This window comes from Ananas comosus, linkage group 22 (assembly GCF_001540865.1).
Source record: "Ananas comosus cultivar F153 linkage group 22, ASM154086v1, whole genome shotgun sequence".
Taxonomy (NCBI): domain Eukaryota; kingdom Viridiplantae; phylum Streptophyta; class Magnoliopsida; order Poales; family Bromeliaceae; genus Ananas; species Ananas comosus.
The window spans coordinates 1,643,121-1,659,963 of record NC_033642.1 but is presented as its reverse complement, the minus strand read 5'-3'; the positions used below and the strand labels follow the sequence as shown (position 1 = coordinate 1,659,963).

The 16,843-nt window shown below is 34.6% G+C and overlaps 2 protein-coding genes across 2 annotated transcripts; both read right to left on the bottom strand.

Annotated features, from left to right (window-relative positions):
• On the bottom strand, positions 227 to 8,256 carry LOC109727508 (phosphatidate cytidylyltransferase 4, chloroplastic-like). The gene is made up of 7 exons (XM_020257650.1): positions 8,128 to 8,256; positions 7,772 to 8,052; positions 6,497 to 6,687; positions 4,800 to 4,924; positions 2,656 to 2,789; positions 1,752 to 1,867; positions 227 to 1,045 (listed from the first exon to the last, which is right to left on the bottom strand). The coding sequence occupies exons 1-7, from the start codon at positions 8,254 to 8,256 to the stop codon at positions 954 to 956; spliced, it is 1,068 nt and encodes a 355-aa protein (XP_020113239.1). The 3' UTR covers positions 227 to 953.
• Positions 10,817 to 16,762, bottom strand: LOC109727046 (50S ribosomal protein L9). Its single transcript, XM_020256915.1, has 6 exons — positions 16,515 to 16,762; positions 16,288 to 16,422; positions 14,342 to 14,404; positions 12,653 to 12,715; positions 11,728 to 11,799; positions 10,817 to 11,369 (listed from the first exon to the last, which is right to left on the bottom strand). The coding sequence occupies exons 1-6, from the start codon at positions 16,683 to 16,685 to the stop codon at positions 11,205 to 11,207; spliced, it is 669 nt and encodes a 222-aa protein (XP_020112504.1). The 5' UTR covers positions 16,686 to 16,762; the 3' UTR covers positions 10,817 to 11,204.

Sequence of the window (16,843 nt, the reverse complement as noted above, 5' to 3'; positions counted from 1 at the left end):
TATCTACCTAGATTGTTTGAATAAGAAAAATCAACTTTAACAGGTCAAGGGATACATTTGTAAAACTATGAAACTTTATATAGAGGCGTACGTTTTAGAACTATAACTTTGTAGGGATGTAGGGATAAATACACACTTTTATGGTTTTATAGGGACACATATGCAATTAACCCAACAATAAAAGACAAATCACTAGAACCCCTACTGGTGAAAAGATAAAAAAAAATAAAAAGAAAATACAAATCACTAGACAAATTGCTTATACAAGGTTTCTCTGTCGAAGTTAAGCAACGGTAAGCAGTTTTGAAATGCACAAGAATTATTTTTTTCACTGTTTTGGGAATGTTACTTCTTCGCAGTCGAATTGATTGCTTGAATTCTATAGCAAAGTTTTTAATGTAACAACAACAAAAATGTCAATAACAAATTGCTGACTCGTAAGCATACCGAGAAGAAAATAATAATAATAATAATAATAATAATAATAACCGACCCTGAGAAAAGGACTATACATTTATTGTCAGGTGAGAATGGAAAATACTAAGCAATGTTCCTGACGACATACTCGCTGTTCGCATCAGGTAACCTTGAAAACATCAGCTAAATTTCATATTCAATTACTCCAACAAACAACAAAATAAAAGATATATAAGAATCTAGTCCCTAGATGTATGCTTGCATATCATGTTATACTTAAAAACCCAATTCAATTAGATAGAGAGAGAGAGAGAGAGAGTGTACCAGAACACATAATGGACGAAGAAGCTACCGGGTTTTGCAAGTTAGTCACGCGATATATCCTTGAGCAGGTACACCGCTAAATCTGCGGCCCTTTTCCACATATTCCTGCTCTAGAAGCGCGTCTCTTGGATGATTAATTTGCTATGGTCGACTTTGCTATTCTCAAGCATGAACATAATATGAGAATAACCGCGAAATCAACTCTATAGAGCTTAAACACCAAAAAGCGGTAGGGCAATTTTCACAAATGAGTAGCAAAGTGCCCCCGTAAAAACATAGCTGTCCACTCGATCAAGAATACCCCCTGTGCAATGAGAAATTAGTTGTACATTGTATCCGTCCTTTCTTTCTATGCAAAAGGATAATAAAACGCAGCAGAAGAAGACAAAACCCAGCATGATGTGGAGAAAATCATGGCAAAGAGAGTTGCCTGCATATCTAAACTCAAAACTCTTGCTCATACACGTAAGCTAGGGAGTTCACTTCATTGTCTATCACCTTAAGTTTTCTCCATATTAGTTTAATTCATAAAGTACAACTTGGTGACAAAAGAAATACAATTTGCAAGCTAGCTGTGTTCCTCCATTTAGACAATTTTAGACTAATATCCCACCATAGTCTATTGAGAGTGAAAAAAAACTAACCACTTCCATTGACTCAAAGATACGCATTAGTAAAAGGCTAATACTTAATTGCTTCCTAAGAATTCAAAACTCTTTGACTCATTACAGTATAAAACTTTCAAAAGATGATGCTAGAGACAACAAAAGATCTTTACAGTTGATTCGCCTAGTAAACAAGCATTCCAACAAATTTTCATTTACGTGGGCCATTCAGTCAAAACTCCTCAGTGACATCTATAATATTTCTTATTGTACAAGAACATATGGGTAATTGAATTAAAAAAAAAAATTGAAGCTGCGAAACTTATGATATACATGAAAGCAAGACAGCCATTAGCAAATTTAAATAACCAAATACAAGAAGGTTCAGATGGAAAGAATGTTTACCATGTCCAGGTATGAGAGATCCGGAGTCTTTAACACCAGCATCACGCTTGATCATGGACTCAATAAGGTCCCCAAATAATGAACCAACGAAATTTAGAACTCCATAAGCTGTTGCACTGATGTCAATAGCATGATTAGACAAGAAGGAAAAAGAAGGAAAAGAACATGTCCAAAAGTCTCCAATATAGAGATCTCTAAATCAGTGAAGCTTCAAGAAAATGTCATAGAAAGGGTAATTTGCAATGAACATTCGAAAGTAAAATAAGTAACATTCATTGAATTACCTTCCAGGAACATAGCTATTTGACAACATATGATACACAATAACCTACGAGATCAATAATATTGTGGCCACCGGCCTTATTTTGCAACATGACGCTAAAGATGATGATAAACTAGAAAAGGGGAAAGGCCATTTCACTTTTGATGGAGGGAATGAACTCCAGGGGTCTTGTGTCACATGGAAAATTGATAGAACTACAGAAAACAGTAGGAAGAAAAAGGAAGGCAATATATAATCCAAGTATATTCAAGTTGTTGCAGCATAAAGTGATCAAAGCGTGTTCTAACTGATTACTAGCAATGCACTGCAAGTACTTTCTGTAGCTGAAAATGAGCTGAAGAAATTAAAAAGATAACATACGCAACAAAATGACAAGGCAAAGTACATAAAATGTATTATGTTTGGAATAAAGGAAGATATCTATTGCATGAATAACTGAACTAAAAGCAGTGAGGAGATCATGACAACTTTCAAGAAATAAATGACTTTAGAACTAATGTGCCTGCATAGAAACTAAGATTAAGGGAACTTGACCACGGCATGATAAGAAGAATTTACAATTTAAGTAGTCAACTAGTTGTTGATAACATTAGAAATATCATACTGTTTCCTGATGAGTACCTAATCAAGGATGTTGGCCACGATAAAATCTTTGATAGTAGCACTGTGATGATTATACAGCCAGTTAGACCAGCAAAAGCTCCCTCTAAGGTCTTCTTTGGACTAATATTGGTCAGCGGTGTACGGCCAAATGCCTGAAAGGTGAAGAAATCATGTCATGATTATCGTACTGATCCAAGAGCTGATGGACAAAAGAAATCCAATTAAAATGACACAAGGAATGTAAGTTTTCCTTCATTTCAATGGTAAGTAATACAAGATGACAAAAGGAGTTTGGATTTCAAGATAACAGAAGTTGTACTTCACAATTTTATAAGTTGCATGCCACAGAAACTCTCATAATAATTTGAGATTATGATATTTTTGCACGATAGAAATGAGACTATCGCAACAACAACAACACAAAAGACATCTCATAAACAGAACCAACCTGTTTTAATGGTTACGTAAGGTGTACTTTTCTAGATTTGTGAAGTAATGCATTCTAAGGTAACAATAATCACCACAGTTTTTACATGCCAAACAGGTACCATGTTTGCCATGAGAAGTTGAGTTCTGCAGGCAACTGCAAGTGAGTATTGTACATAAAGAATCATTTTAACCCCTAATTGACTTCTGATTAAGGATTGATTAGCTGTCACTTGGAGGGTAAAAGAAACCCTTATTGCTCTTCAGATGTCCTAGTTTTTCAAGATAAGCAACTTCTAAGTCTACCTACTCAAGAATAAATGTTAAGATATTTCCTTTTAACAATAACATCAAGACCTTTAATTATCAAATGGATAACCACAAAAAATAAATAATCCCAACGTCAACATCACTTACAGTAGAGTACACTCCAGGAAAGAACTGAAATATTTCAAGAAGATTTCTACATAAATCAGTATCAGTCATCTACAAAATGAGTAAGGGACTTGGAAGGAATCCAACAATACCTATCAATTGGAAAGCTACCTTTACCTGCACCATTTCCTGCCCATGCTATTCAGGAACAACCCAATAAAAATATCTTTAGGCCTTAAAGAAGAAAATTATAATGGGTGCAAGCTCTTTACAGTTTTTATCATTATGATTAAGACTTATATTTAATTATTTTCTTGTTTTCAATAATCCATCTCCAAAACTGCTATGCTACCAAGTTTCAGCACGCTTCTGAACCACATGGCATAACACCGTTGTATGTGACAGAAGTCACTGAATGGAAATTTACACCAAAATTCTGTAAAAAAATATTCTATGAGAAAACATATTTTATGGAAATATGCTCTCATAATACAAGCCATCACCTTATTCTAGAAATTCAGATCAATAAAACAATAATATCTATGGAAAACTATGATGATAATAGATAAAACATTTGTGAGTTCAGTTTCTATGAATGCATCTTATATTTTCTATATCCAACAGCACAGTAAGACAATCTGTGAAAGGTGAAGTATTCATATTGATTGCAAACAACAAAAAAATCAAGAGTAAGGGCATGTTTGGTTCAAAATGGGAATCAAAATCAGAATAGGATCGGAATGGACTGGAATGGAAAACGGAATGATGAATCTCTTAATTTGTTTGATTCGCAATAGGATTTGGAATCAGAGTCAACTTATTATTATTTGGTTAAGAAAAATTTAATATACTATCTAAATTCATAATCAAAATTTAAATTCAAATTGGGATTCGTAATAAATTTAAATTTAAGTTCAAAGTCAAAATGTAAAACTATATCTAAATTCAAATATCAAATTTATATTGAAATTTAAATTTTCAATTAATCTAAATTTACATTTATATATATATATATATATATATATATATATGAATTTAAATAATTATTATTGAAAAAAAATGATTTCTTTCCTCAATCCCTCCCAGAATCAAAATTGACTCCCACCTCCAAAATGAGTCATTTTGGAGGGATCCAATTCCCACCGGAATGGGTATCGGAATGCTAATCCCTCCAACCAAACACCAACAACAGAAATGGCTCATTCTGATTCTCATTCCAAGCCTCAAATCCTTCCAAAAGAACATGCCCTAAGATATATCAATCAAGAGGGAAAAAAAATGCTTACAAAGAGCTAACAAGTTAAAAAAAAAGGACCTCATTGTAAACAAAAATCTGGGCAATCAAATATTTGAAAGTATACCCTTCCACCTAGAAAAGCAAATGTGTCTGCGGCAATTATGCTGCTGATTGATATCAAGGTTGCAACCAGCCCCACTGTCCAATGAGCTTGCCCACCAAGAAGTACTGGCCAATGGCGTCCTAATTCTGCAGGAATTCACTTTTGAATATGTCAGTAAATTGCAAAAAATAAAAGCTAATTTAAGAAGTTACATAATATAACAGTTAAGCATATGCATTCAAAGAATAAAATGCTTCTTAAATATTAAAATAGTTGTAGGGCAAAACAAATATACATAGAGAAGGCACGACACTTTTTCTTTCACTGAACAAATCCACATATTGAATAGCAGTTTGCCATATATTAGAACATTTTGCACTCAACAAAGCAACTGAAAGAGATCTAATTGAATGCAGACAGCTTTTGAGAACTAAGAAGATGATAAACCACAGAGAAATAGAATTAGATACCGATTACAGTGATTTATGTTTATGGATCCTAATGAGGTTTTTCTCATAAGTGCATCAAAGCCTGATAAAAATGATCAATTCTCTTTTTGCATTCCTGGTCCAAAAATACAATCACACCAACCATCTTATCTTATGGCTAACAAGAAGGTATTGGAAATAAAGAAAAATATTAGCCAATCTTTTCTAATGCCTAGAGCTACATAAGAATTATTATGTGTGAATGTATTATCAATGAACAACAGAAACTCCAGTTAGGCAAAAAGGGCCCATAGAGATGTCCATGGCCTATTGAATAACGCATAACTAGAGAACTTGGATTCAAGAAAAGGTGCAGTATGAAAATGCTATAAAATAAGTAAACTTCTATAATAGAAGGATAAAGAACTGATATTTATATTGAGAAACTAGACAGTATGCTATTATCAAAAGGATTGTTAGGTTACCAATATTAAGCAGTATGTTAACAACAATAATGTGCCTATTGAACAGAAAATTAAACTTGCCCAATTTAAATTAACTGGCTGAGCTCAAATATGCAGGAAGTTATAATAATCTACCAGCGTTAGAGATGAAAATGGAACGTGTATATTATTTTTTGAGCAGATTTTTAAGAGGTTTAGTTTTGTCAAAAAAAAAAAAAAAGATTAAATCCTCCACTTCAGACGATTAGAAACCATTTTGCACACTAGTGGTCATTAAAAGTTAATGCAAATATAAGTAGTCTTTCAGCAGAAATAAAAGTTAAAAAGTTAAAAAGCAAAAAAATATGTTAGTTTCAATAAGTACAATGATAAACAAATGTTAGGCCTAGATACATGACACTACAGTTCTTAAGTGTAATACATACTCAAACTTCGCTTAATTCTCAAAGGTGATCAGCTCACCCTGAATCAGGACGGTTCAACCTGTTTTGATGGCTAAGAGACGATTCAATCAGTTTTGAAGAAAACAACTAAATCGATGAAAAGTTGAAACTCGGACAATTCGGAATCTAATTCAGGATGGAACAATTTCACCTAATAGCATTGAGTGAAAAGCAATCTAATTCAAATTGACAGATTTATAATAATAAGACTGCTAAAGAAACAATCCCTTATGAAGTGCACAGAAGACTCTTTAGAAACAAAATGCAATTTCCAGATCAAACCATTGACAGCTTCATTTAGGCCATCACATAGCTCATACAGTTATCAAACATAAAAATAAAAATGATTGATGCATTATTAGAAATGGAAATGAGGCACATACTAGTGTTCAGTGCAGGAGCAGTCAATCCACAGCGCAGTTTAACCCAGAAACAAGGAAGATAACCACAGTAGAAAAGTCCAAACACAGCACTACTCAGCTGTGCAAAACGTGGATTTCCTCTCTGTAAAATCAATGCAATTGCAACAATAAAAGCTGAGGATGTTACTGAAACATCCATGTGTCCAAAATACCTGGTCATTCAACAAAAACATTAGACAGAAATCACACAACTTATTAAGAATATACTAAAATCCATGAGAGCCATGAGAACCATAAGGCAAAAGTATGATTAACAGCACTGAATAGTATCATGATACTATAGTTTCACAAGAGCTAAAAGTCCTTGAGGGTGAATGCAAAACTCAATAAGAGGCAAAATTTCGGGCTTTCAGCATTCAGAATAGACAACAATCTATATTGTATGACCTGAACCAGCCAAATGTGACTTCTTAGACAAATATATGCAGATTACTGCAAAGTACTGCATAAATAAGGGTCCACTTCTTCAGCACAGGCCGTATCAGGCTATGTACTAGTTTTTCTTTTTCTTGCCTAAAAATGCAGTATATAAGTATATACTTGCAACTTCTATTCGTAAATTAAAACTACAAATTTGATTGAAAAGTCTTTAACAAAATGTAGAATATATGAGAAAATTTGGTAAGGTCGTGTTGGGTTTTTCTGATGTAATCCGAAGCTGTTCAATTAGGCCTGTATAATCCATTGAAATACAAATAATTAGGTACAAGGCAATGCAAACATATTAAAGGTAAGCAATGACCCCATTTAGCAAACAACTAAACCTAAACCTAGAAAGGGTTGGGTTGGATCCCAAAAGTTGCACCCAACAATATATACTAAAGACGAGCAATGCCTGCCTCAATGTCTCCCATGTGGATCCTACAAAATAGTACATTGGCATTCATCAAGCAGGGTTTGAATCTAAAATCGACTCAAACCCAAATCTAACAAGCTAGCAAGGTAAAAAAATTCATGTATATGGGTTTTTCACATATATATGCAAGAAAGTAAGGTTTCAATCTATCAAAACAGCAAAATGGTGTTCGATTGTGTCGACAACTTCAATTCAAGAATAGAATCATTTCAAAAATACACTGAAAATAAAACCTAGAGCCGAATTTTGTCACTTCCATAGTCCTTTAGCTTCTATAGATCATTTATTCACCTAAGTTGTTTGCAAGCATTCCTCGTTAATTTTTCTTCTATCTTTTTTTTCTTTTCTTCTTCTTCTCAAATTTAAAGCAGGGGACTCACAGTGTAAGTATGGGCATGAGAGCGCAGATAACAGAGCAAACCCTCGAAACGTATCTCGGCGGCGGAGTCATCCCCGCGGTAATCCCCCCACTCCTAACCAGCCCAAAGTACTCCCTGGCCCCGGCGAGCACCACGGCGGCAATCGCCACCGTAAACACCCAACCCCCGGCCACCACGATCCCTCCGGCGCCGAACCCTATCCCAAGCCCGAAGATCACTCTCTTCCGCAGCTGCCCCCCTTGCTTCCCTTCCTTCTGCTCCACCCCCGCCGCCTCCAAACCCTAGAAACAACCGATCAAACCCCGATCGGAGCAAAATCGCACGAAATTGACGGAGGGGGGTGGTGCAGAGAGTACCTTGAGGGGGTCGTCGGGATCCGCCGAGGCGGCCGCGGAGGGGACGAAGGCGGCGGCGAAGAGGCGGGAGCGGCGGCGCGGGGGTAGGCGGAGGAGGAGGCGGAGGGGCTCGAGGCGCGCCATCGCCATGGGTGGAGGTGGTGCCACAGCGAGGGTATTCACACCCGCGCCATTATATATTTATATTATATATATGATATATGATATATATATATATATATATATATGGGTTAATTGAGGGTATATATAGGGCTTTTTTATAAAATGACCCTCCAGAAATTCAATTTTGGCGAAATAATCCTACCAAAATTTTACTTGTAAAACTAACCCTCCTTTCGCCACGTGGGCACCACGTCAGGGATTTCTCAAAAAGACGGTGAATCGTTCACCGTCTTTGTAATTTTTGTTGTAAAAGCGGTGAATGGTTCACCGCCTTTAGAAGACGGTAAACCATTCACCGCCTTTAGTGCAAAATTTTTCTTTCTGCCCTTTCCCCTTTCCGTCCTCTCAAGTCCGTCATTTCTGTGCCCTCGAGAAGACGGGGAACGATTCACCGTCTTATCAAGGACACCATATTATGGACTTTGAAAGATTTGCGCAGAGTAGGGATTTGTACTAAAGACGGTGAATGATTCACAGCCTTATGAAGACGGTGAACCATTCACCGCCTTCACAATAAATATCAAAGACGGTGAACGATTCACCGTCTTTTTGAGGAATCCCTGACGTGGCGCCCACGTGACGAGAGGAGGATTAGTTTCACAAATAAAAATTTCACAGAGCTAGTTTGACAAATATAAAATTTCACAGAGTTATTTTCGAAAAAAGTCCCATCCTATATATACGTACATACACATATATATAATAATGTGGAGTGGGGTAGAGTCGTAGAGAGAGGTGGAGGGAGAACCGGAGAAGGGGAGTTATCTCGTTTCGGAGAGTACAAAGGGATATTTTATATTTTCTTTTGTAAAAGAAAATTGTGGGTGAAAAGTTTAAGAAGAGCCCTCAGTTATAGGAGGAATTCTACACTATCACACTTACACTATATCATCAATAACAAATCAATTATATTTCTTCTTTTCAACTAAAAGTATAATACAAATATTTTTTTACAATCATGATTGGACATATATCTCTAAAAGAAAAATATTTGATTAATTTGTTACGCCACGTCACCAATACACCCGTTGTATTCTAAAATTTTTCCAATTATAGGGTGTGTTTGGTTCACCCATTTTTTTTATTTTTTACTATGAAATTAGAATCGGAATAGATGAATTTGTTTGTCCGTATTTAGTATGCAGGATTTTTCATTCTGATTTTAATTTTTGGGTGAATAGGAATCCTCCTGGTTATCCTTTTTTTCAATCCGATTTAGGAGGTCGAATTGAAAATTAAATCCTGACGGAATAGACTTGTTTGGATTAAATTTAATTTTTTAAGTTTATTTTTTAATTAAAATATAAGTTTAAGTTTAAAAATTATATTTATAAATTTAAGTTTGAATTTAAATTTAAAATTAAAATTCAATCATGCATTTCAAATCTAATTTATAAATTTAAATTTAAATTTAATTTTAATTTTAATTTTAATTTTAATTTTAATTTAAAATCTAAAATTTTATTCGAATTTTATTTAAAATTTAAATTAAATTTATACATTCAAATTAAAATTATAATTATAATTTTAAATTTGAATTTGAATAAAATTAAATTTAGTTTTTTATTTTAAATTATCTGTTCAATTTAAATTTTATTTTTTAAAAATATATTTAAAATTTTGATATAAATTTTTAATATTTAATTTTTAGTTTGAATTTAAGCTAATATATTATAAAAATATATTGACATATTAATTTGATTACGTTTTTTATATTTATTTAAACCAAACACTCATATTGGGAACCGATTCCGATTTAGATGACGAACCAACCAGAATCAGATAATAGATTATTCTAATTGCGGTTCCCGCTTGTCATTCCGATTCCGATATCGATTCCGGCTTCGAATCAAACACACCCAAGTGTCAAAAAAGATATCCGATCAGTATAATTTTTTTTTTTTTTGGGTATGATTAAAAATAAGGAGCTTAATTTTTGCCCCTTAGAAGGTTTCGTTATGCTTGATTCCACATTTTATTTTATTTCAAAAAAGAAAATTAATAAAAACTTCAAGGATTTACTTAAATGACCTATAGTTGATAGTTTTAGTATAAATATCAAAAAATAAGTGAAAAAAGTTTGATTTTTAAACAAAAAGTGAACAAATTAAGTTTAAAATGGTAATTTCATATTTTGAAATAAAATNGTTGTAATTTTGGTGCTAATTTTTGACATTATCCTGTCATGCTTTTGGCAATTTCTAATTTGTTTCCCTCAAGTTCCCTGCTGTTTCATTCTTTATTATCTATTTTTTGTGGAATTCTCATTTTTTGGGGTTAAAAAAAAAACAGGGGATGCTTGGATTTCACTCTGTTGTTAAGATTCATGTGGGTGGAATCCCACAGCTATTGTAAATATTTAGAAATCAGAGTTTATAATTTTTTTACAAATATATTACTGCAGTAGGAAAAAAAATACTTTAATTACTATTTTCTATTTTGTCCTTTATAATATCAATGACTGGGTCAAAAGTTGCATGATAAGTCGAGCCCCATCTATTTTTATCATTAATATTAAAAAATTATAAACTCTGATTTCTAAATATTTACAATAGCTGTGGGATTCCACCCACATGAATCTTAACAACAGAGTGAAATCCAAGCATCCCCTGTTTTTTTTTTAACCCCAAAAAATGAGAATTCCACAAAAAATAGATAATAAAGAATGAAACAGCAGGGAACTTGAGGGAAACAAATTAGAAATTGCCAAAAGCATGACAGGATAATGTCAAAAATTAGCACCAAAATTACAACATAAAATCAACTGACCTGCTCTGCATCTTTCCATTTGACTTAATCTTGTAAGATCATCTCAACTGAGGCTTGAGACAACTAACTGTAACAGTTTCCAAACTAATAATAAAACTGGCATAGAAAGCATAGTTGAATTTCCGAAGCTGTGATTACAAATTACGTCATTTCCTGCGGATCTTAATATTCAAAGTCCATTGAAGCCTTCCCTCTGGTCGCGGAATATCCTTCGGCAAACGGAGCGGCACCTCGTACTCTCCCAGCGACGTCAGCGGCGACGGTAGGTGGAGGTTATCTGGGTGGATATTGATACAAAGTTGCCTAGCCACCTGTGTGTGTGTATGCGAGAGAGAGAGAGAGAGAGAGAGAGAGAGAGAGATTAGCAAAAGGAGAAAAGAGAGTTTCAACTCTAGACAAATTTGTGCAGAAAATAAAATTAGCAGAGTGAAGTTTCACAGAAAAGGCATTAGATTTGAAGAAGCATGAAACAGATGCAACAAACAGAGGCCTAAGATAAATATTTTAGTCCAGGTTCAGCAACGAAAAACATACTGAGATGTTTGATCGCTCAAAAGAGTTATCAGTGGTTTACAAGAACATACCATCGCAAAGAAAATCCATGAATTATTTTCTTTTCAGATGGGATTAAAAGAAAATTTAGAAAAATGGTTGGAAATAGAAAAGTACCTCCTCGACAATTTCATCCTTTGTCACCGGTGAACGCAATTCGTTATCAACCTTGATGAACCTCCTCAAAACCTATGGTGATATTTTACAGGAGTTACAGTCATAGCCATATGTATAGAAGCCGGTAGTACATCAAGACAATATTTCAAAGTTTGATCAGCAAATGAAACAGTAGGAATTCCATGCATTACGATTTTTTCATTGTCCTTTGTAGGAGAGTAAATATAAAAATTATCATCGTCCATAGGTTGATTGGAAGCATCATTATACATATATATATATATGCAACTTGGAAACTGTTATTTTAGTTTCCGTTCAAAGATTAAAATGATGGTAAAATCAATTAGCACTGTTGAGATAGAAAAAATATCACATTTACCAGAAACAGAATGTTCCTCTTACAAATTATCATATATCAAAAGAGAACATGAAAAGTAGACAGAATATATTAGAAAAGGTGCCGGTTTTCAAATGCATAGTACAGAAACTTGCACCCTCTCCTCGGTAATCTTGACATTATATAGCATTATATACTAATTGAGATTCTCTCTTCCGTTTTCATTGCTAAAAACTAATACCACAATAATCCTGCTTTTGTTAAATGAACCACTGAAAGAATCAAAAAAGGAAAATTGCCAAAGTTAGCTGAATAAAGAAAAAAATTTAATCTACTGTTTTTGAAATCCTCCAATCCACGAAAGAATACATAGAGTTTCTCAATTCAGAGAAATGGAAAAATCTTCAACTAATTATGAGCTGTTGACACCGCCACATGTCAAAGAAGAATCAATTGCACGTCAAGCAAAATCAAGTAATTAACACCATTTCTTTATTGAAATGATGCTAGCAAACATTCACAATAAATATTCTGTAGACTGAAACATAATGCATCAGAAAAGTACACAACAACCAAATTTTTACTCACCAAGAGGGCATTATCAAGACGCTTTGCTGCCATCTGATATTCTTTCATTTTAAGTTCCTGTTGCTGTTTCAGACAAATGAAAAGCACATTAGAATTTGACTAGCTACAATAGAGTATGAATACATCCAATAAATGTAAGAAAAATGCAATAGGAAGCACACATGACGTAAATCGTACAATACGCTAAATTAGTTTTGCACAGGGATACTTCAGTTCCTTGGCATCATTTATGTAATATTTAGGCAAATACAAATATTAAAGATCTCTTCAAATATGTACTCCGTGCTTCCACCAAGGTCATTGGTAATAGCTTAATTCTCCTAAAACTTGACATTTTCTCAAATCCACCCAGTAATGAGTACAGAAACAACACTGTAACTTACATTTTGAAACCACACCCTAAGGCCCAAAGACCAGCTAATCTACTTTTCTGCAATTTGCCCAGGGTTCAACCATATTTTGAACCTCTAAAGGACTTCAATTCATACTCAGATGAATGTGCAGAGTATTTAAGAGAGCAATGCCACCAACAGATAAAACAATAGAACAAAACATTTTAGATAAAATAGATCTTTCTTACTTGAGTACTTAACTAGCTCATCAGCTATTTTTTGTTCAATCAAACACTTCCGTTTTACGTACTACATTGTCTCCTTCAACTCCTCCTTACTTTCCCTGCTTATTTTACATCTAAACTTAATCCACTCTTAACAAAATTAATTGTTATACCAATTTTGGTGTATATGACCTTAGTATTTTGGATTGGTAAAATTCCTATGTACTTTAATCCTAGACCAGATAGCAGTGATTCTGGCATTACATTAAGCATTTCAAAGATCAGTCGGAGGACTTGTTTACAGTAAGTCTTCTACATTGTCAAGTTGATATATCACTTTCCAAAGAAAGGGCAGTAGTACGACACATGATCATTTTGATACCTATGTTTGCTTGCATGATAATATCATACCTCTATTCATACCTCTACTCATACCTCCATACTTCTATTTACTTCTATTGAGAATATGCAAATTTTTGAAGTATGGTTAAATGGCATTTCCATTTTATGTTATTCCATGTCCTGTGAGCGAGGAAAGTGAGCAACAAAAGAAAGGAAACATGATCAAATTATAGTGCAACTCTCATGGAGGTAGAGAATTGTATTCCTTCCAACTCAAACTGGAACATCACTAACTCTCATGGAAAATTAGATGTAGAAAAGAGAATTCCTTCTAGAAACAAGTTATGTACTACCGCAACAAAACATATAATCCCAGATTACAGAAATATTGGTAATTAAAACAACAAATTGTAATAAATATCCTCGTAAAAAAATATATATCTGTCACTGATGCACTACATAAGCTCTCCTCCGATCATATCTACAAGCATTATTCCATAAGAGTCAAAATAGAAGAGAAAAGAAAGATGTGTAACATTTGCCTGTACTGATACAACTTTGACGATGGCACACAGCCTTAGCAGAACTTTGACTTTGTCATAATGTGATGATGAAATGACCAAGTTTACACCAAGTAAGGAAAACTGAAAACCTTACACAACACCGTATACTAGCATAAGTAAAGCATAAGTAATACATACATTTAGGAATGGAAGAGACCAATTCATATGGCCTTAAGCTGTTTTACATTCTGGCAGATGATGGAAACAGAAATAAAGAATGCAACTTACCAGGGAAGCATCATCGGCCATTTGAGCTTCTTTTCCCGCTTCCTCTTCCTCACGTTGATAAAGCTGTTTAAACAAAGTACCATGTTGTAAATGAGTGTGATAGTAATTGTGCTACTTCTATTGATTAAAATAAATAATTGTACATGAAGCAGGAACAGGAAGTAACTCTCCAAAAGAATGCATTTAATTATCAAAACAACTGATATCCTGCTCTAAGGATTATCATCATTAAAGGTAATGTGATGCAGACCGAACCCGACCCGTCTCATCGCCCGAGTTTCAGGTCTATCAACGAAGGCGGCGCAAGTTGGCACCCGAACCCGCTATATGGATCTGAAGATTATTCTTGATTTACTCTGTTTTTTTTTTTTTTTAAAGAAAAGAACGTTCGAAAAGAAAATTAATAAAGTAAGAAAAATAATCGAAAAAATCTTAACTAGAGACTCACGTTGGTTATAAGAGCTTGGTCGATAGAATATTTTGATTTCTATTTTTTCTTTCTCGGAAAAATTCGTAGACTTGTTTTTTTTATCGTCCTAAATTTCAGAAAAATTTTAGTCTCTTTGATCTTGCAAGATATTTGATTATTATTGTTGGGCGAAATTCGATTACGCGGTATTTACAAGCATGATTAGGAGGATGTTGCAAATAGATTGTGGATGATCTGGACTAATCGCAATAGTTTAATCATGCATTCGCTGGATGTCGTATGGTACAATCTCCTATCTGAACAATTTTTATTGCTTGTTTAATTTTGTCTCTGCAAAATATTTTTCCTACCACATCTAAGGAGTATTTACTGGTAGGACAGGTTTGACCTGTCCTGCATCATAATGGAATATCATTTTATTAGACTTTGAATAGTTCTTCTAACAATATGACAAAGTAGACGCTAATTCAGCTACCCCATCATCTCTTAGGGCATATTTGGGAATTGAAATCAGAATAGGAATGGGAATGGATCAGAATAAAAAATGGAATGATGAAAACTCATAATTTATTTGGCTCATAAGAGGAATCAGAATCATGTTCAAATTGAACTTCAAAAAATATAACTATAGTTAAATATTAAAGTTACTAACCAATTCCGAAATCAAATTTTTAATCAAATTTGAACTCACAATTTGAACTTAAAATTTGAATTCACATTTCAAAGTCAAGTTCAACATCAAAATTTAAATTTAGAACTATATCAAATATCAAATTTATATTAGAACTTAAATTTGAACTTAAGAAATTAAAAATTAAATTGTCAATCCATAATTGAAATTCAAATTTAAAATTATAATTACTTCTAAAATTAAAAATAGATTAATATTTGAATTTAAATAATTGTAAGTGAAAAAAAGCTCTTTTCTCACTCCCTTCCGGAATCAAACTTGAATCCCACCTCCATGGTAGGACTCAAAATGCCAATCCTTCAAACCAAACACCGACAATAGGAATAGAACATATCATCATGTCCCAATTTCTATTTCAAGCCCCCAAATCATTCAAACCAAACACGCCTTTAGAGATGACACCTACCACATCATCTCTTAGAGATGACAATACATCTAATTCATCTCTTGAGCTGACATGGCTGCTGACTCAGTTATCAAATCTCCTCTTCGGAACAATGCCATAACTAAAAAAGGTAATAGCTTTTAGATAACATGACAACTAAATCAGCTGGCAAGTAGTCGTCACATATTACTTGGAAGCTGAATCATTATAGGAAATTAAAGGAGTTTGAAGAGTGATCCAATTTGAACAACAATTAAAGTTTGAAACACAATTTGAAGTTCCGTGATTGTGAATTGCTGACAAAATTTGTAATGTATCATCTTATACAACAAGAAAAGACTAAAATTTCAAACAAAACTCTATTGGACATTCCATCGAACATCCGCCGCGCGACGAGAACCGAAAGAGTAAGAATACAAAAAGGGGTGTCGCATTCGAACCTTGCGCTGCTCCCGGATGAGGAAAGCGTACTTCTCAATGTTGGGCACCGCTAGGAGCTTAGGCATCAAGTGGTTGCGGAAATGGCCCGGCGCCACCTTCACCGTCTCCCCGGCTCTTCCCAACTTGTCGATCGTCTACAAGAATCGGATCGAAACGGATCAAAACGGGAACGAAATGGAGGAGGGAGAGATTGGTTGGTGGTGGAGATCGATGGAGTGGGTCTTACCGTGGTGAGGATGACCTCGAGCTTGCGATACCTGAGGCCATGGGAGGCGAAGAGGACGGGGTTGGTGATGCGCTCCTCTGCGTCGGCTGCGGCGGCGGCGGAGGCGGCGCCGCCACGGGGGAGGCGGAGGAGGCGGCGGAGGGTGGCGCCGCCGCGGAGCGCGTGAGCCATCGATTTCGAGGGGGGGTTTGGGGGAGGCGCGGTGGGTATTGTTGCCCAGCCTCTTAGGTGAAAATTACCGAGTCCCACTCAATTATGTTTTTTTTTGCAAATGGTCCCCTGTAGTTAGTTCAGGATAAAAANGGTGTTGTCGATCACAGAAGCTTTTG